The sequence below is a fragment of the Meleagris gallopavo genome, chromosome 12 (assembly GCF_000146605.3).
Source record: "Meleagris gallopavo isolate NT-WF06-2002-E0010 breed Aviagen turkey brand Nicholas breeding stock chromosome 12, Turkey_5.1, whole genome shotgun sequence".
Classification (NCBI taxonomy): Eukaryota; Metazoa; Chordata; class Aves; order Galliformes; family Phasianidae; genus Meleagris; species Meleagris gallopavo.
In genome coordinates, this window is record NC_015022.2 from 13,322,438 (window position 1) to 13,340,813 (window position 18,376).

The following is an 18,376-nucleotide window of genomic DNA, read 5'->3' on the forward strand; positions in this document are numbered from 1 at the left end:
TTCTCCCTCACCCTGCCTGCTATGTGGTTGGCTTCACTGCCTCAGATGAAACTTAAATGCAAGCACACGAGCAGCCAAACTTACTTTTTGCTGCCTCTAACATCCTGTCCAACAACTATAGAAAACAGAATAATTACAATTTGTAGCGTAAAGAAACGTTGCGTGAGAGCACGGACAACACAGAAGAGTCCTAAACATGACACTGGGTCACTGAACATAAACCCTAAGCATCTGAAATTTCCCATCAGGAAAACAAAGTTAATAACAAAGCTTAAGAGAACTGGGCATCAGAACAGCAGACATGCAGACCAAAACTTTTACAAACAGCCCTCCCGCCCCAGAACTTATTTAAGCTCTTTGTCTTTATTAGCTGCAGCTTTTAAAGCCAGTAAGCCAAACATTTGCTATTCAAAAGTAACTTTCCATCTTCTGAAGTTTTTCTGTTAAACACTGCAGTGATGGCTCATGCAACAAGTTACTTGCTGCAGTTGGCAAGATCTGGCTGCTTCTCATCACCTCGTAGAACAGAACAGTTTCTGCTGCAAATTCTTGCATTAATTTTTACTTACATTCTTACCTACACAAGCAGATATCTATTCTCTACAAGACACTGCTTTAGTTCAACAGAATTGTTACAATTTCATCTAACCAAAAAACCTGTAGATCAATGAAGTACAAATGTGACAGTCACAGCCACTAGCCTGCTAGCTGCACTCCTTTCAACAGTTGTACTTGTTTGAAGACAAGATTTTTCACTTGTGTTTGTATAAGGTTTGCCTTAATTAGCTGATATTATTATGACTCACGTTAGGTTGCAAGGCACAGCTGGAAACAGAACAACGTGAACAGAACAGAAGAACCCAACAGTATTACTGCACTTACTTTGAATACTAAGGTCATTCACCCATTGTTTCTAGCAATAAAAGTAAAAGCAAAACCACAAAAAAATTTTCTTCAAGAGTAGAGTTTAGCTTTTAGAATCATTAAGGGGGAAGGCACCTCTAAGATCATCTAGTCCAACCATCCACCTCCAACCAATATTCCCCAGTTAGACACTCTTCAGGGATAAAGCAAAGGGAAGCATGATAAAGGAAAAACAAGCAGATGAACCATGAAATCATTCTTACTCGGTCAGAAGCTGATGCAACTTCTGGTAGCCCCTCTCCAAGGCCAAGCTCACGGGCGTCGCGCCGTCGCGGTTGTGGATGCTGAGAGCTCCTCTTCCTCCTGGCTGCTGGAGCAGAAACCACGTCAGCCTCAGCAGGCCCTGCCTCACTGCAAAGTGCATCAGTGTCTCCCGAGGGATGTTCTCTGGGAATAAGGAAAGAAAAAGAAATAAGAATTTGTAGGCTGCCGTTTAGGTGAATGCCATTCCCCCACATCCTTGTTACTGGAGACAAGCCACAAGCATGCCAAGTGCAGCACAATGGCTGGCATGGAACTAGAGGTGCTGACAGCCAAAAAGCCAAGGAACCTAAACACTGCAGCACCTGGAAAAACACGCTCTGCACAAGTTGGCTGCGAAATCCAGGAGACACCGCTGCATGAAAGCAAGGGACTGGCTCCAGTGGGACTGAACATGCTCAGGACGTCTCGGGGTCAGGCTGAAAGAGCACAGAAGTCAAAGTGAAAAGAAGGGCTTTGTGGACAGCCATGACAACCACTGAGCTGCAGGGCTTCCCTACAGCTCCTGGCATCTTCAGGGGTGTACATTTCTCTGTACATCCAAGCCTTTTTTAGTCCCATGGCCAGGACCAGCTTTTAGGAATCTAAGAGTTATGTTATTTAATGGAACACTGATTTGTCCCAAGGCACGAAGAAAATCAATTACAACCGAAGAACAAATGCAGAGCAGTTATGAAAGAGAACAGTTTTAGCCTCTCATATGGACATAAAAATGAGGTTTTTGATTTCCTGGCTTGATTGTGCCTTAGCCCAGCTTTTCTCAGCTTTCTGCAGTAGCACTATAATTCTGAGTAGCAGCATTTATAAACTAGTAATCTCCTCTGCTGCTTTTTATGTTTAATAACCGTGACTTTCTAATTCGGCAAAAGTCACTCTTGAGCCTAAGCTTTCATCTCAGAAAAGTATCCCCCCTACTCTCAAAGCTGCAGCCCGAGAACTTCCACCAGAAATGCGCTCCAGATGCACCGCTGAAATACAGCATTTGCAGATCAAAGCGTGCTACTTCTGCAGGGAGGGAGAAAGCATTTGGGTTAAAAAACTGCAAGAAATAAAATTTGTTCTTTTAATTAACAAAGGATTTCAGTATCGACTGGCAGCAGCAAAAACAACAAAAATGCACCAGCTGAGTAAACCATGCCAATGCTTTAATACCTTTAATATCACAGCAGTGATTTATTGGGTTATTAATTTGGTTGCCAGCCAAATCTACATAGAAAATTTAAAAAATGCAAGTGCATAATGTCCGTAAGATTTAATTATTTTTTCCCCAAGAAGCATACCCCAAGAGAAATCACTTCTTCAGTGCGCTGCTGTTTTCTTGCTTGCTTTCTCAAGGGACATCATTAAGGCCTTTAGTGAAAATCGATGAAAAAAGAGGGAGTTATCCCTGCCTGACACACAGGCTTTCCCCACTTTCTGGATCAGCTCCTGAAGAACTGATCTGTATTCAAGAACTACAGCTCTCTGGCACTGCCTCTCTTCCATATGACTCCAAATAGGATCTCTGGGCTTCAAACCAATCCTTCCTTCCTAGCATCCTTTTATTACTCTCAAGCAAAATCATGTTATCTTGAACACATGAGTATGTCTGAATGGAGGTTCCAGCTGATCAGAGAAAAAAGAAATAGCTGGTCTTACAGACAAATTCTCAGCCTATGGGAGAGTAACAACAAGGATTTTGGTACAGAGTGCAACAGCGTGTCATGCTTCAGAAATAAACAACCCAACAAGGTGGTTAATCAAAGACCGTCAGCTTTGGGCCTAAGGTATAATGAAAAACAACACAGCAAAAGGGAAAAACTACTGACGAGGCTGCAGAGAGGAGAAAGTGTGGATACAGGACTGGACTTAGTGAAAGCATATGGCCAAAGTTTTACCCTGTGAACTTGTACTTGCACAGAGCTCCTACAGTAACTGCACTAATAAACTGGCAGTCAGCTAGCATAATTAAAACAGTACAGCTCTTCCTGCCGCGGATGTAGGAAGCACCACAGCACTTCTGTTGGAGCAAATGACTGCTGTCCAAATAAAGAACATGTTGCACTGCTCTGACCACATCTGTTGCAGCAAGGCATCGTCTCCCACTCCAGCTGCCTTGTTGAAAGGGAACATCATCTTCCTAACTGAAGCAAACAGCCTTGCACCAGAGTAGACCTGAAAAGCATAAACATGGATTCCTGGATCGAAACACCTCTTCCTCCTTTAGCTGAGAGCTGCACAATTAGGGAGCAGCATCTTCTGCTTACCAGCTCTTGGTTCTCCAATAAAAACACACACCAACTGCAAGTTTGGAAAGGTGCTTGGAACCATGCATCCCCTGATCCACCTGGGTACCCATCCCTACATGTATTTCCATAGAGGAATTGCTTCTCCCACTTGTCCCAAATGTTCAGGTGATTTAATCTGCTCTGCATTTGAATGCACTTCTTGAAAATCCTATCTTTTTTTCTCTGCTTTTTAAAAACCATCTTCACTACTGTCAAATTAGTGGATACAGGTGGATGGAGGTGGCTACACATGCAGCTGACCTGAAGTCAGCACTGCCCCAGTGCCTCTGCACAACCACAATGTGCACAGAAGATGAATACAAAACAAGGCACCCTGCCATCCTGAGCATATTAAACACAGACTCATTCTCCAGGTCCATTGGAAAGGATCTGCCTGACATACAGACTGGCTCCAGGCCATCCTAACAGATGGGTATGGATGATAGCAGCAAAGAGACAAAGTGCTGTGCACACAACAACTGCAGGGCCCTGGGCAATGGCTTTAGAGGGTTCTGGAGTGTTTAAAACTCACACAGCTATGGTGAAAAGGCGTGTGCCATCTGTGGACTGGATTAACTACTAATATACAAAGACAAATACATCTGTTGGTGCACAGTGTTGCTCAGAACAAGCCAAGAGCAGGTGTGCACTGAGTATGGGAGTGCTGCATGATGGAGATGGAAGGAGGATGGGCAGCATGCCTACAGCCATCCCAGCTCTGAAGGTCTGAGGCTTGTTGCATGGGATGCTGGAAATTCAGTCAACGATTACAACGTCTTGTCATGGTGCAAAATTCCTTTTCCAGCTATGGAAGAACAACAGAAGCTTTAACCAGCAGTAGCCAGAGCTCCTTCTCCTACCACATTAGGCATGAGCTCCTCATCTTAAAATGGCTGTCTTTTGATGTCAACAAAAAGGTTCTTGTAATTAGGAAAACTGTGGAAATGCAAGACACGATACTGGAAAGACCAAAGTTGTTTTTGTTCCTTTCTTGTTTCCTAGTAATAGGCAAGACTTGAAACATATGATTATTGTCCCATAATGGCAGGGCACTCTAATCCAGCTGGCAAAACAGAAGACTTTAGATGTATTATTTTTATTTTTTTTTTTTTTTTTGCAGCTGTGACACATGAACAATTTATCTGAGTAGCTAAGGTCAACATTTCCATAGAAGAATATCAAATGTACTTTGCTAACTGTAAATGATTAAGGCTTAAGGTGCTTATAGCACTAAATAAAAAAGCACAGAAGTAGAAAAAAAACAACAAAGGTTTGGGTATGACACATCTGAGAGCACACAAACTGTTCCCTAAGTAAGAACTTGCATTGTAATCCTGATTAAATAAAAGAAAAAGAAAAGAAACATCAAGTAACCTCTGTATTTGCTTCTTATTTATTTAGAGAAATCCATGCTGAATGGCTCAGTTTACCCTCCATACCTTGAGACAGCTCAGTAAAGAAGAGAAAGTCATGGATTGGAATAGCTCAAAGTATCTCTTGCTACTCTTCCTGTGATAGTGACTTCCCCTTGTTTTTCAGCCAAAATCATGTATTGCCAGCAAATTCTAAAGGCTACCATCAAATCTTGTTTATGGCTGAAAGGGTTCTCAGTGCTCAGATCAACCCTCGAACAAAACCCCGAAACAAGCTGTTACCTCAAGAAGGCAGTGGTACTAAAGGAAGGTCAGGGTGAAGACACAGAGGTTGGAGTTACGAGTTCAGTTAATAAAAAATGTGGGTAATTCTTTTTTAATCTTATAAACAAGACTTTTTCAAAGCACACTAAAGGATCTTCATGTCCCTACTCCCACTAACACCTAAGGGAACAGAAACACCTTAATGCCAATGGTTTCTCAGCCACAGACACTGGTTGAACATTTTCTGCTTCCTATTTTGCAATGCAGAGGGCATTAAATTCAGGGAAGGAAAATATTTTTTTTCATCTTATCAAGTACTGTAGCTGAACAGACTACTTCGTGCTGTTTGCTCAGAAAAGATCATGCCCATTTATATTACACAAGCCTTTATCAGAGGGCAGAGAGAAAGGTGAGAAGGAGATACAAAAGAACACCAAACCCAGGGAAAAGAAAACCGGTAACTATTATCCTGAAAGCATTTAAGTAGAAACTATAAATGGAGTGCAGGAGTTGAACAGATTAAAGCTTTATGTCTGGAAAATACCATCAGCCACATCCCTTTAACATGCTCCAGTGGAGAAAAAAGGTAGCTCCTAATTTCATTACAGTTAGTCCTGAAAGTTTGTTGGTTTTTTTCCTAGTAAGGTTTTTTTTGTTGTTGCTACTGCTCTCTTCAGGCATTCTCTGTTTCTGTTTTCAGTATCCTCTTGAGATCTTTCTGATCTCTACTGATGTGGTCCATTGCATCGTGCACTGCAACCCTACTGGGTTCCACGCACCGTTTAAACACAACTCCCAACTATTTCAGACTGGGCCAAGGCAACTTCTTCCTCACCATCTCCTCCCCAGTGAGCTCACAAAGCTTTATTTCTCAAGAAGCACTGTTGCATATAGATGTTTGCTATTCAGTGCTTCTGGGAAGCTGTACATATTCAAGACGCCTTCAAGACGTCAGTAACTGCATTCCTAAGGCCTGGGAGCTGCTAAGTGTTTTATCTGCTAAGATGGTATTCCAGTTATCTGCCTGCAATCAATGCTATCTTGCAGCTCATCAAAGGGACAGATTTTTCCAATGTTCTCATGGGGAATCACTTGCTCTCATGGCTGATCATCACTGCACTCTGAAAGCACCAACCTGAAAAGCTCACACCACCAAAATCAGAACCATCAGTCTCGATTTCACCACTTATTTTGATGAGCAAATTGAACAGACTGTTTCCTAAAAGAAGTTTTGAAAGCAGTCTGTTCACTACTAATAGATAACTCAAGGATTAAGTTCTCTAAGCTTTCCATACCTTAGATACTCCCTTATTTTTTTCGTCATCTTTTTCTCCCTACTGCAGCACAAACAAGCCATAATCATTACTCATACCTCCAAATATTCTGCTCTGGTTTTCTAGTTAGTTTATTTTCTGCTTAATCATTTAAAATAGAAAATTACAGTCCTGCATTTATGTTGCATATATCCTCAGAATACATATTAAATTTTGATTTCTAGATATAAAGTATAACCCATCTGTTCAATTTCAACAGCAGCCTTCTAAATGTCACAGGGAACAGTAAATAACCCTGCGTTTAACAGCACTAACAACTATGTTCTTTAGAAAGTTACAGTGCACTTGCAGTAATTAAGACAGACATGATAACACAGCACCTGAAAGTAATGCTGTGTTTGGAACACCATGGTAACAAAAGTCATCCTTAATTACGGATAGTCTGAAATAAACTTGGGATGCCATCTGAGTTCACATGAGCTGACAATTAAGGGCAAAGCCCAGGAAGGGACAGTGCACGGCAGGTAAGAGCACAGCACAGCTCACTCAGCTGCCCCGGGACAGCAGCAGCATACATGAAGAGAGCTGAGACATCCATGCCCAAGGTGGTTTAGATGAACTCTGGACTTGGAATGCAAAGCCTTCAACCTGCACATGTCCATGCAGAGCCCCTGCAACACAAGGACATGCTTCTTTCCAAAGGTATAGCACTGTGCACGGTGGACTTGATGATCCTGAAGGTCTTTTCCAACCAAGATGAAGCATCAGGTGGGACGTGGTACCTCCCTCACCCAAAGTCCCATGACCTGACCTGCATAACTGGCACGACAGCTTCGTATTCCCTGTGAAATATTTTTTGTGTGTGGATAAACAAGTATCTACTGAAAAGTTACTGCAAGACTTTCTGGAGCCCTTTTCTCTAAAATATGGATTAAAGGCTTCTCTGGGGGCTTCTTCAAGTTGCAAATAGGAGGCTGTACCTCAAGCAGGTGGATTCATGGAGAAGGAGGAAAATAAGTGGTAGAGACTGGGAAGGCAATTTAGGTCAGCTCATTCTGCACGGGAACAGAACGCTGACCAAAATGCCCTGAAACCAAGTACCCCTCTGACAGCAGCTGATGTGAGGAAAGCTTGAGAACAGGCTTTATACATATATGTATTTTATTGGGGAAAGTTATCCATAAAGAAGCTCAGAAACCTAATTAAAGCCAATGATCACCTGTAGGTGTCCCTGTTCACTGCAGGGAGTGGGACCAGGTGGCCTCTAAGAGTCCCTTCTGACTCAAATGATTCTATGATCAGACCAGAAGGGCAAAGAATTCAAAACAAGAAAAACAAGTAAAGAATTTCACCTTTCCGTGGAAAAGCAAACAAGAAGAACTCTGAGGTGAGACCACTGATCAACAGTTTCAGAGAAGAAGATTCTGTTTCCTGAACTAGCTTTTCTAGCCAGGGGCTCCCTATGTACAGCCACTGCCCTCCATCACACAAGCATTACAGATGCTGGCAGGACCAGGCTGGGTATCACACTCCACACCATTGGCTGCTGAACACAAAGCTTGTCATCAAAGCCCAAGTCATACAAAAAGAGAATTTGGTGCTAAATTTGGCACAACAGGTTCATTCAGAGCTTGATGAGATCCAAATGAATTCACTTTTTTCAACAGGTTTTAGGTGAAGAACTAAAGCCTGTGATCACAGATTATTTCAGACTTTTTTGTTGTACCAGAGTAACATCAATTAATAAATACTGGTTTTGAGCAATGTTAACCAAACAGATGCAATTAAATTACCATATGGATTAGATTAATTAATACTGCTCAATGCATTTAATTATGGGACAATTTCTTTTTAAGCACTAAGAAGTTTTTGTCTTCTGGACCAGCAAATGAGAATACTGTACACAAACATGCTGGGATTGGAAATATACTGATGAACAATACAGGAATACATGCTGGGTTTATTTTCAATTTGTTCAAATGAAAACGATGTCTAAAGAGATAAAAAGACATAAATGTAAAGAAAGTATAGTATGAAATACATACTATTGGGATTACTGAACCTGAGGAAACTTCTCTTGCTGAATGGCAACAGCTAACTTAAGTAGGTTATGGGGAAAAAAAAAGAAAGGTGTTTCACTGGAATGCTCACAAATGTCCTCTGGCAGTTTTAAATAATGTTAGAGGTATTTCTAGCCCACAGCTGAAGCAATGCATTCTTAGCAATTTGGATGTACGAATGCACCGTGCCTTTAATCTAGAGCAATGGCAAACTCTTGAGGAATGAAAACCCAGGTTTGGCAACCAAAACATAAGCAAGCACATAGTTCTTACATAGCTCTGGACCACAACAATGCTGCACTTTTACTTACTCAGTGTTATGGCAGCATCTTCCCTGTCCTTTGGAGCGTGACAGCATTTAACTCCTTGTCTTCTGCAGGAAGAGTTGGGAATGGGCAAAGGAAAGGAAAGGTCCGTGCAGAGCCAGACCCTCTCACAAGCCTGCACCAAGCTGTGCTCAACCCTGGAGCCACCATCCAAGCTCTTGCTGTAGAACAGCAGCCACTTCACACCTATCTCTAGACTCGAGCCCTTAGAAATATCTCCTTTCAAACATGCTTAACAGCAATGCCCACCTTGTAACAGCATTTCTGTGCCCAGATTGCTGGCTGAGGCTCTCCGCTCGCCCTGACTTTCAGAGGTTTTGCTAAACAGCAGTGTTTTGTTTCCAATCCACAAGAGCCCAAAGAGAAATGTCAGCTTAGAAGCAGCGTGAAAGTCTTTCAAGAAAGGATCTGACATTTTCTTTTGTTCTCATTTCTATAGTATTTTCTCCTTCAAGAAGATTATTTGAAGTATATGGCAGTGACATTTAGAGAAATGGGAAATATGAATTGAGATAACTGTTCATAGGTAGTGATGCAATGAAGGATGGGCGGTCCCACTAGAGGGGCACTGACCAGAACATATGCATAATTGTTCTCATGCTCCCCCAGTTTCAATCTGTGCAATGATTTTTCCACTTTCCCAACCCAGATTAACACACAAGCACCACCACTACAGAGGTGCTGTTTTCCTAATGTAGCTCTCCATCATGAATCAGAGACATCTCTCCAACCTTGTTCTCCCAAAACAGGGTTACGTGACCAGAAGGATGCTTATATATACAAATCTTTCCTGTCACAGTCACAAAAATTCCCCAAAAGTCCCTATGTATAATCAGCTTAGTGAAAAAGAACTACCAGATATATCTGCCTCCAGAGCAAAAGCAAACCAGGAGATGAAAAACAGACCAAGACATCAACAGATTGCCCTTATTCAGTTACATGTGAAAAAACTTACTGCAAGGGAACATTTTATTAGACCAGCAATCTTAGATGAAGGTTGCATTTACTGCTGCTGTATGCCACAGCCTATACCACGGTGATTTTCAGGCACGTAAGTGTATGCTGAGGAAATCCTATGGCAAATCCATAAGCAGATCCTTTCCCTAACTTCTGATTTTTCCAAAGAGGAACCAAACACAAAAAAAAGAAACTTCCTGCAAAATTAGTAACAATCCAGTGCTTCAATTGAAATTTTCATTAAGAGCACTTTGCCAACCTTTTACTATATTTTTACCGGTTCAGTAAAGCAGAAATTCCTGCATTATCACAGCTTTCTAAAATGCAAAAAGAAACATCAGTGTCTTCCATGGAGAGGGAAAAGATACCAAGTGTTTATCTCCCAGTAAACAGACAACAGCATCTGAATTTCTATCCAGAAACCACTAAATAGGATCACATCTCTGAACGTCTGCTAATGCTGCTTTGACTGCCTGCCCGTGCATTCATGTTTACAAAAGCAGTCACTGAGGCAGTGACAATTAAAGCAGGAAAAAATCCTGCAGAAAACCCCATCAGAGCAAGCAGAACTGCAACCGCTGTGCTGAACAACTCATTCCTGTTGCAGTGTTTAGACTGGTATATCCCATAACAGATAGGGAATGCCTTACAGCCACATTCCTCATGTGAAATGATTTGCCAAAATACCTTAGAAATTTACAGCAACACTGGAATTAGCCCCAGAGTGCACCAGTATGCTTCCTTAAAACTTCCCTGTGACAAAAAATCAAAAGCAGAACTCCAAGGCTACAGCCATGTCACAGCATCTTGAATGTGTTGGCTCTGCTGCTTTTACTAGAGGCTTTGGGCCAGTACTGACCTCTACTTATAAGCTCTCAGTAGCACTCTCTGCTATGGTTAAGGGCTCACGTTAGCCAGACTTTCCCACTTTTACTCTGTTTTATTTGCAGAATTATCTGGGCTCATTTTAAGGAGGGGTCTGTGTTCACCAGACAGCTGTACAGGCAGGGATGCTGGATCAATCCTCAGGGTGCTTTGGCATCAAATGTGCTGCCTGTAGGCAGCCTGCCAGCTTCTCCGAGAGAAATCAAATGCGTTTTACTCACATTACAGTTCCTTTGCACCTGTGCTATAAAACCAGTGTTTATCAAACACACCAAGGCTGTGGCACAAGGCCAAAGCATCAGGCTTCCTCCACAGACCCATCTCTTTCAGGAAATCAGAGAAGCGTGATGCTGATGCATGCATAACACTGCACAGACAAAAAACCCCTATCTGCACGTGTTGCGACTCTGACCACTTACCACACTGTGTTCTATTTTATAAAGAAAACATGGGTGACCTGTATTTCAAGGTGGCTGAAGTGCAAAGTGTAGGACACAGACACAGTACGACACGTTGGTATACAGCCTGTCCCATTTCTGCGCACTAAGACCAATGAATATTTTCAAAGACAGGTGGATGGCTCCCAGAGCAGAAGGCTTTTAACCCCTCTCCCCTCCCACACCTCGCACACATCCCCATGCTTCTCACCGTTGAGGGACTGATCTGTTCCCAGCACGTTCCATTCTGCAGGCAGTTTCAGGTGTCGAAATGCCAAAGCCACTTTCTCATCCAAAATGTCCACATCTGCAGCAGGTGGTCTCGACTGGTCCAAGAAACGGGTGAAGTTTAGTGCCTGCTGGTTCCCTGCGTAGGTAGCCAGAAACTGGGCTGCATCGTAGGCTTCATCCTGGATGAACTTGAAGCTCTCTTCTGCCACCACCAGAACAGGGCGACCTTCCTTAGAGGCACAAAGTGCCACCTTCACCGTCTCACAGCAGTCATGGCCTGCAAAGAAAACCAAGGGAAAATGTAGAAGAGAAAAGTTGAGTGCTGAAGAAAGCCACAACTGAGCAGCATTTTTGACACACACATTCCTTATATTAAATCAGATAAATACAAGTTATCAAAAGTCACAACTCTAAATTAAAAGCTATCTTGGGACCTCAAGGTGTTTGAAGAGAAATAAGTATTTTTTGAAGATTTTTAAAGATGTGTAATCCTTCTGTTTGGCATAATATAGAGCCAGAAGTATCTAAGCAGCTCTGCTCTGACCAGCCTATTTTGGATCAGCTACAAGTAAATCCAAGAGCACTTGGTAACGATTTTCTAGTGCACCAATGGGAGTTATGATCCAATCAGGCAGATTATAGGGTCAGACAAACTTTTCCTTTCCAGCTCCACAGGACTCGGGAACTCATCAGAAAGTAGAACTTGAGAGCAGGAAAAGCTCCTGCTCCAAAAGCTGGCACAGCACTTGGCTTATACAGCAACCACCACAACATCACCTAACACACAAACCTACAAAGCAGCAAGAGCTGGGAGAGCACAGCCTGAAACACAAAACTAAAACTAAGCTTCTGCTAAATAAAAACCCAAACTAGCTTCTTTCCATATTTACCAAATAAAAATGGTAGAACTTTGATACATCTATTTAATTAGGGCCCAAAGCAGCCAGTGCTGGCAGTTGTCAGACATGCCCCTTCAATAATAAGGTTCGTGTTTCAAGTTCACTGTGCAGCACAGCTCCTTGTTCCAGTGTCAGCCTGACGTCAGTGCTGTTTTTGCCAGAAAAGCACGGACCCTGCACTAATTACTGGAAAAGCTTCTTTTGCACATGACCTCAGCATCTAACCACATTCATGGAACCCTACTTAATTAAATACAAAATGACGATTTATTTTTAAAGGCTTGAAAATTCTATTTAAGCCCCTATTTGTGGTCAGTGGGAAAGTTTCCTTCTTGTGTCGAGTCTCTTTGCTGTTGATTTCACTCACAAAAGGAAAATACGTCCCTAATCTCTGCAGCCATTCAGCCAACCTTCCAGATCTGTTCTGAGGCTTTTGGCAGCTGTACAGGTTTGTCTGCTGAAAGAGGCAATCCTGAAGTTAATTGAGAGGTCAAAACTGCTATTAGGACACTGTGGGTAACACCAAAATTGTCAGAGATGAGGCGGTGTGACTTCCTAAGGAGAGCAAGCGCAGCTGGAAACATATCAAAGGAAAATGATGTGAAAGTTGAAGGAACAGACATACTAACAGTGACATTACAACAAAGAATAAGAGTGGGAAGACCTTTGGGGGCTCTTTGGAAGCTATGGATAAGTCTAACTTGGAGGAAAGCATAAGATGCTCTTTCTAAAGCAGCAAGGACTTGAAAAAATTACACGTGCATTCAGAGTTTAATTCATCACCATCTGATGGGATTGGCAGCGGCCCTGAGGAAGTACATCACAAATTCCATCCATCCTCACTGAGGCAGCCTTAAATATCCAAAGGAGAAGGCACAATTCTGGGGGAACTTCTCTCAGTGTAGACCTTTACAACCTTCCCCATATAACTTCTTACTAAAGATATCAGAACAAGGAGCTAAGAAGGCATACTAACATTGTTTAAAACCTCTACCAGAGCCCTGAGCTGCACACAGTGTGAAGAGCCATCCTGAGAAAGCTGACTTGAGAACTGTGAACTTGGCTCTTCCTCATGCAAAGCAGTGGAAGTTTGCTAAAATGCAAAGGTTTTTGTTTTTTGGTTTTCTTTTTTGGTTTTTTTTTAATAATAAAAGATTGAAAGATTGCTTAATCACATGAGAAAAGCTTTGATTTTTACTTTTTTTAAGCTATTTTCTCTCTATTCCCATAAGAATCCCATCTGCAAAGCAACCTAGAAAACAGCTACTCTGCCAGAAAGCCAGCTGAGTTTCAAGAGTGAAGCTGAAGGCAAGCACAGCCTGCTCGCAGTCAGAGAAACACTGCAGGACAGTCACTTCTTCGTGAGGAAAGCTGCTCCATTATGACAACAACAGAAACTTCAGTAGAGAAACGCAGCTGCCTTCAACCAGCACATCAGACTGGACGAGCTGTGATCCAGTTGCACTGAACACGTGTGGAACTCCAGCCTTGCAGTGCATTTAAGTAAAGCCACAGAAGCACAGACGCAACATCAGCAGAGGTGACCACCAGACCACGTCCTGATCCACAGCCAGAGGCGGTTCTCCTGAAAGCCCCACTAGCATCTAATGCAGCCTTGAAAAAGAGGTGCCTGAGCTGACAATCCATGGACATCTGACAGGATCAAACAAGCATCCTGCTAAACCCTTGGGAATGCTATTCCAAAGGGCAACCCCTCACAAGGCTTTGATGTTCTCCTTCCTTACATCTGACTAGATGTCAAACTGGGGGTTAAGAGTCTGGGACAGGTTCTGACTTTGGCAAAGAGTTCAAACACAGGAGGAGCAATTAAGTAACAAGCGTGGCAAATAGTAAAAGATTGCTCAAGAGGTCTCTGCCCCCTGCTTTGAAAGAGCCACAGGGACGTCACCAGCAAAGAGCTCAAACACCCGAGCGCACACAGGACCTTCTGCAGGAACAGCCAGTGTGGCAAGGCTGCTCTCTACATCAAAGACCTGCTTCCTAGCCTGGAATAACTGTTGAACTTCAACAGCCCTTTTCCCAGAGCACGTTAAGCAGTGTTAGGAAAAGTGAGCTCAGCTTTCCAGCACTCTTGGGAGATAAATGGTTATCATCTGCAGAGTAAGCCCAAAGCTGTTTTCATGAGGTTAAGGAATTTGCCCAAGATCACAAAGAACTCAGGGCAAGGTTGGAACAGATGCTATTGCTCTGAATGGTCTCCTTTCTGCTCCAGCAGCTAGACAGCAGAGTTTACCCTTAGCAGAGTGAAGGATGGACGCATGCACGGTGCTGGTGTGCAGCATCCATCACCCAGCCTACAAACAGCGTGTACAGCACCATGAGCACCGCAGCATAAGGCCATTAACTGCTGTGCTCCTTCCAGAAGCAGAACAAAGCTCTTCAGACTTACTAAAAACGTAAAAAACCCAGGTGTATCAGGATGAACCATCAGCTTACTTATAGCCTACCTGTAGCATTTGTGTTTCAGAAGGTTCAAAACATGGGGGACCGAATAAATCAAACACATAGGTTCAGCCTCAAAGGGCAGGAGAAATGTAGGCATTTTAGAGCTCAAATGGGTTTGCGATGCTGCGTAACATCTCTGCAGATTGCCTTCATTCTCCTCCAGAAATCTGGACATCTGGCCAAACAAGCAATCCAAAGCAAACGGTAACATACTGAACACTGCCACACTATTACCATTCAGCAATATTCCAACTTGAATTCTAACTTTTCCAACAAATGTAACAGTGTTTCTACCACTGCTGTTTGCTAACGTCTCAGGCTATTTACTGGCATCCACACTGTTCTCTTCTTTGTACATTTTTTTGCCACAGTATGAAATTTCATCATTTATATGCTAGCTTAACTGTTATAAAAGTCAAATAATCCACCCCTTAATTCTTCTTGTATTGAATTTTACCCTATTTCTCCTAGTCCTCAATCATTTCAGATTTAGAAGCAACTCAATACTTAGGAGCTGTTCTAGGATCTGCCAACATATTGCAGGAAAAATCCAGAAATTATAAAACGTTCCAGTCTGCACAGAGATGGGTGCAGCAGTTGCTTCTGCCATGATAAAGTGAATTCCTCAGTTTCACAAACCCACACTTTAAAAATTGTTTAAAGCAAGACAACAAGTCTTCAATTACCAAATTCCTTACTAGGCCACTTACTGGAACTTGCTTTGGGCTATACACAACAACAAAAAACAAGGAACACGAAGCTCTGGCCTCTCTGTACTCAACCCTGATGAGATGAGATGCACTGGTTTGATAGCGCTGCCTCTTCTACACAATAATGTTTGCAAAATAACACTGCAAAAGGTGGAGATGCTCAGCTGTAGGGACTTTGTAGACAAGTTAATGTATAGTCTTAGACTTAGCCCTTCAAGTGGTATCCATTTTACTGACCTGGGGTGTGTTTAAAAGGCTGCCAGCAGGACTCTGAACAGACTTTTTATCATCAAACAAGGCACACATGGAGATAGGACATCGTTGCTCTGAAGCAGAGCTTTTACTAAAACATGATTTCATTTCCTACTCCTCTGAAAGTGGAAATCCTGTCCAAACCACCTATTTTCAGAATTCACATTTGAGATATCAGACAATGGTCCCCCAGCCTGGGCAGCTATTTAAAGCACTGCTGGAAGCACATGTTTAGGTTTGCCTGGTTGGTGACTAAGTACTCCTGTGCTAATTGCGTCCTCCGAGTTATTCTGGTGGGGCTGTTTATGATCTTATATGGAGGTCTAAACAGGACAGGAAAGCTAGACAGCGAATGCTGTGAATCTCCTGGAGTATTTTCAGTCCGCATCCAACAGATGTTGCCATCTGGTGGCTTGTAGAAAGGGAAGTCAAGGGATCTCCTATGGCCACTTGAGAAAAGCTCTCTCCTTCAGAAATCCCAAATTCTGGTTCTGAAAACTAGAGCCTATGCTTGACGTGTCTGATGTACAGTTGCTGTATTTACATAAGAGACCTTATGAAATACATACACCAGTAAAAGTGATGGACAGGAGCCTTTGTTTTTCATTTCTGTACTATTCATATAGAGAGTGTAGAAAGATTGTTTTAGGTCCTTTACACTGCAGAGGTCATATAAATCGGTAGAAGCACAAGTCCCCACACATTACCTCATAAATAACTTCAATACAAATTCAGTAATTTTTTCCTGTCACTGATGTCATCTAGAAGTAGCATCACTTCCTTTTGATTGCACTGCCTAGAGCAATTAAGTAGACCAAACAGAATGGACTGCAAAAAGTCTTCTTGGCTATGCTGTTTTGTTCTATTTTAGGGGGGTTTTGTTCCATAATTAAGAGTATTTTAAAATCCACAACTAGCATTGCCAAGAGATCACTTGTTATGCAACTTGTTTACCCTTTTGGTCTCCCAGTACGAAGATTGCGATTCATGAAGTATAGCTTTTTCTATGAAAAGTTGTTTCCTAAGGGAAAACAGTCTGTGGTAAAAGAGAATAAAGCAGGAACATATGTAAAGGATTTCACAGTAAAATAGAAGAAGTTTGAAATGAAGATATTTCCAAGCTAGCTGAAATTAATTTTACTTTATCCACTCAACTAGCAGAAAGGAAGGAGGAATAAAACAAAGCAAAGGACCACAGGAATTCAGAACAAATGCACCTTGAGCTCTGGCAGCTCAGGGCCATGCCCTGTAGTGAAGAGTCTTTTCCTGATATCCAGTCTGACCATCCTCTGACACAGCTCCATGCCACTCCCTTAAGTCCTCTCACTGTCACCAGAGAGAGGAGATCAGCTCTGTGAGGAAGCCATAGGCAGCCATGAGGAGCTGCAGGCTGCCATAAGGCCTTCCCTCAGCCTGCTGTGCTTCAGGCTGAACAAAACAAGGGACTTCAGCGGCTCCTCACACATCTTACCCTCTAGACCTTCCAACCATTTTTGCTGTCCTTCCTGCTGCTCTTCTGCACTTCTCAGATACCTGCTCTTTAAGCACAAAGCCACACCGGTGCCCGATGGAGCAGCCATTACATGATGCACACCATACACGGCAAGCAGCACTGTGAACTTTCTTCTGTGAGCTCCTCCAAACACAGCTGGCAAAGTTCTCCCAAAATCTGCCCAACAGCTTGCTGATCTCGAGCTCTGCTACACACTGCAGTTGGGGCTTTTGACTCATGTGAACAGGGATGAGGTCGTTCCTTTTTTATTGTTTTGTTTCCCAGACCACGATATCAGGCTTGATTTATTTTTGTTTTCAGTGGGGGAAAAACTGCTTCAGAAGCAGAGGCAGAAGATGAGGCTGCTGCTCTGTATTCAAGTTTCACTTCCCTGTTTTGACAAACTTTCTGTACCACCACGTGCCACCCAGTTAGCCAGTCAGTGCCTCCACTCTACCCTCCCTACCCTGCGGAGATGTTGGGAAGAAAAATATATTAAAGATTACGACAGGCTCAGTTGCTACGCTAACAAGGACTTATTGACAAGCTCAGTTTATGACTGACACTAAGCAGAACGAGTTTCTCTTAACATAAACAGACACAAGCTAACTTCAAACTATGTAATTTCAGCAGCAAAAAACTGCTTAGCCACAGCAGCAGAGGTGGTATCACTTTCTACATCCTTCCCCACTTAGACCATCGGTATTTTCTTAGTTCTGCAAATCCAGTGGCTACGCTTTAGCCACCAATGATAATCAAACTAGAGAAACACACAACAACACTCGATTTTCTGCTTGGTTATTATAAAAAAAATATTCTCAGAAAGAGTAGCAATGCATTGGAACAGGCTGCTCAAGAAGGTGGTGGAAAAGGGTAGTGGTGGCCACAAGCGTGGGCTGATGGTTGGACTGGATGATCTAAGTGCACTTTTAACTTCAATGATTCTATGATATCTGCCTGCCACACAGATGGACCTTAACACTGGAAGTATCTGACAAGGGAATGTTTTAAAGTGTTCTGCAGAACTATGAAGCATCTCTGGTGGAGAGGAAAATTTCTTTAATTATAGAAAATTTAGATTAGATAATTTGGAAATTGAAACATCTCAATCATCACAGTGAAGTAATAGCAAAAAAAATCTTTTTGTTATTTTTCATCAAGGCAAACAGAAGCTTACTGGGATAATGCAACCTGATCTGTCCTTAGGCTAGCAAAAGAGGTACTGGAAGCATACAAAGGAATCACTGCCTAATTCTTCAAACTCAGGAGTTTATTCTGACACTTCAGTTATGACAGAT

The 18,376-nt window shown here is 42.5% G+C and overlaps 1 protein-coding gene across 2 annotated transcripts in view; it reads right to left on the reverse strand.

The window, feature by feature from the left end:
• The window catches only part of AKAP13 (A-kinase anchoring protein 13), a 172,430-nt gene that overhangs the window by 102,582 nt on the left and 51,472 nt on the right, over positions 1–18,376 (reverse strand). For both annotated transcript variants that reach the window (XM_031555334.1, XM_031555333.1), the window contains exons 5-6: positions 11,240–11,536; positions 1,128–1,311 (exon numbers count right to left, since the gene is read on the reverse strand). In XM_031555334.1, coding sequence (XP_031411194.1) covers positions 1,128–1,311; positions 11,240–11,536 — 481 coding nt within the window. The remainder of the gene's footprint in view (positions 1–1,127; positions 1,312–11,239; positions 11,537–18,376) is intronic.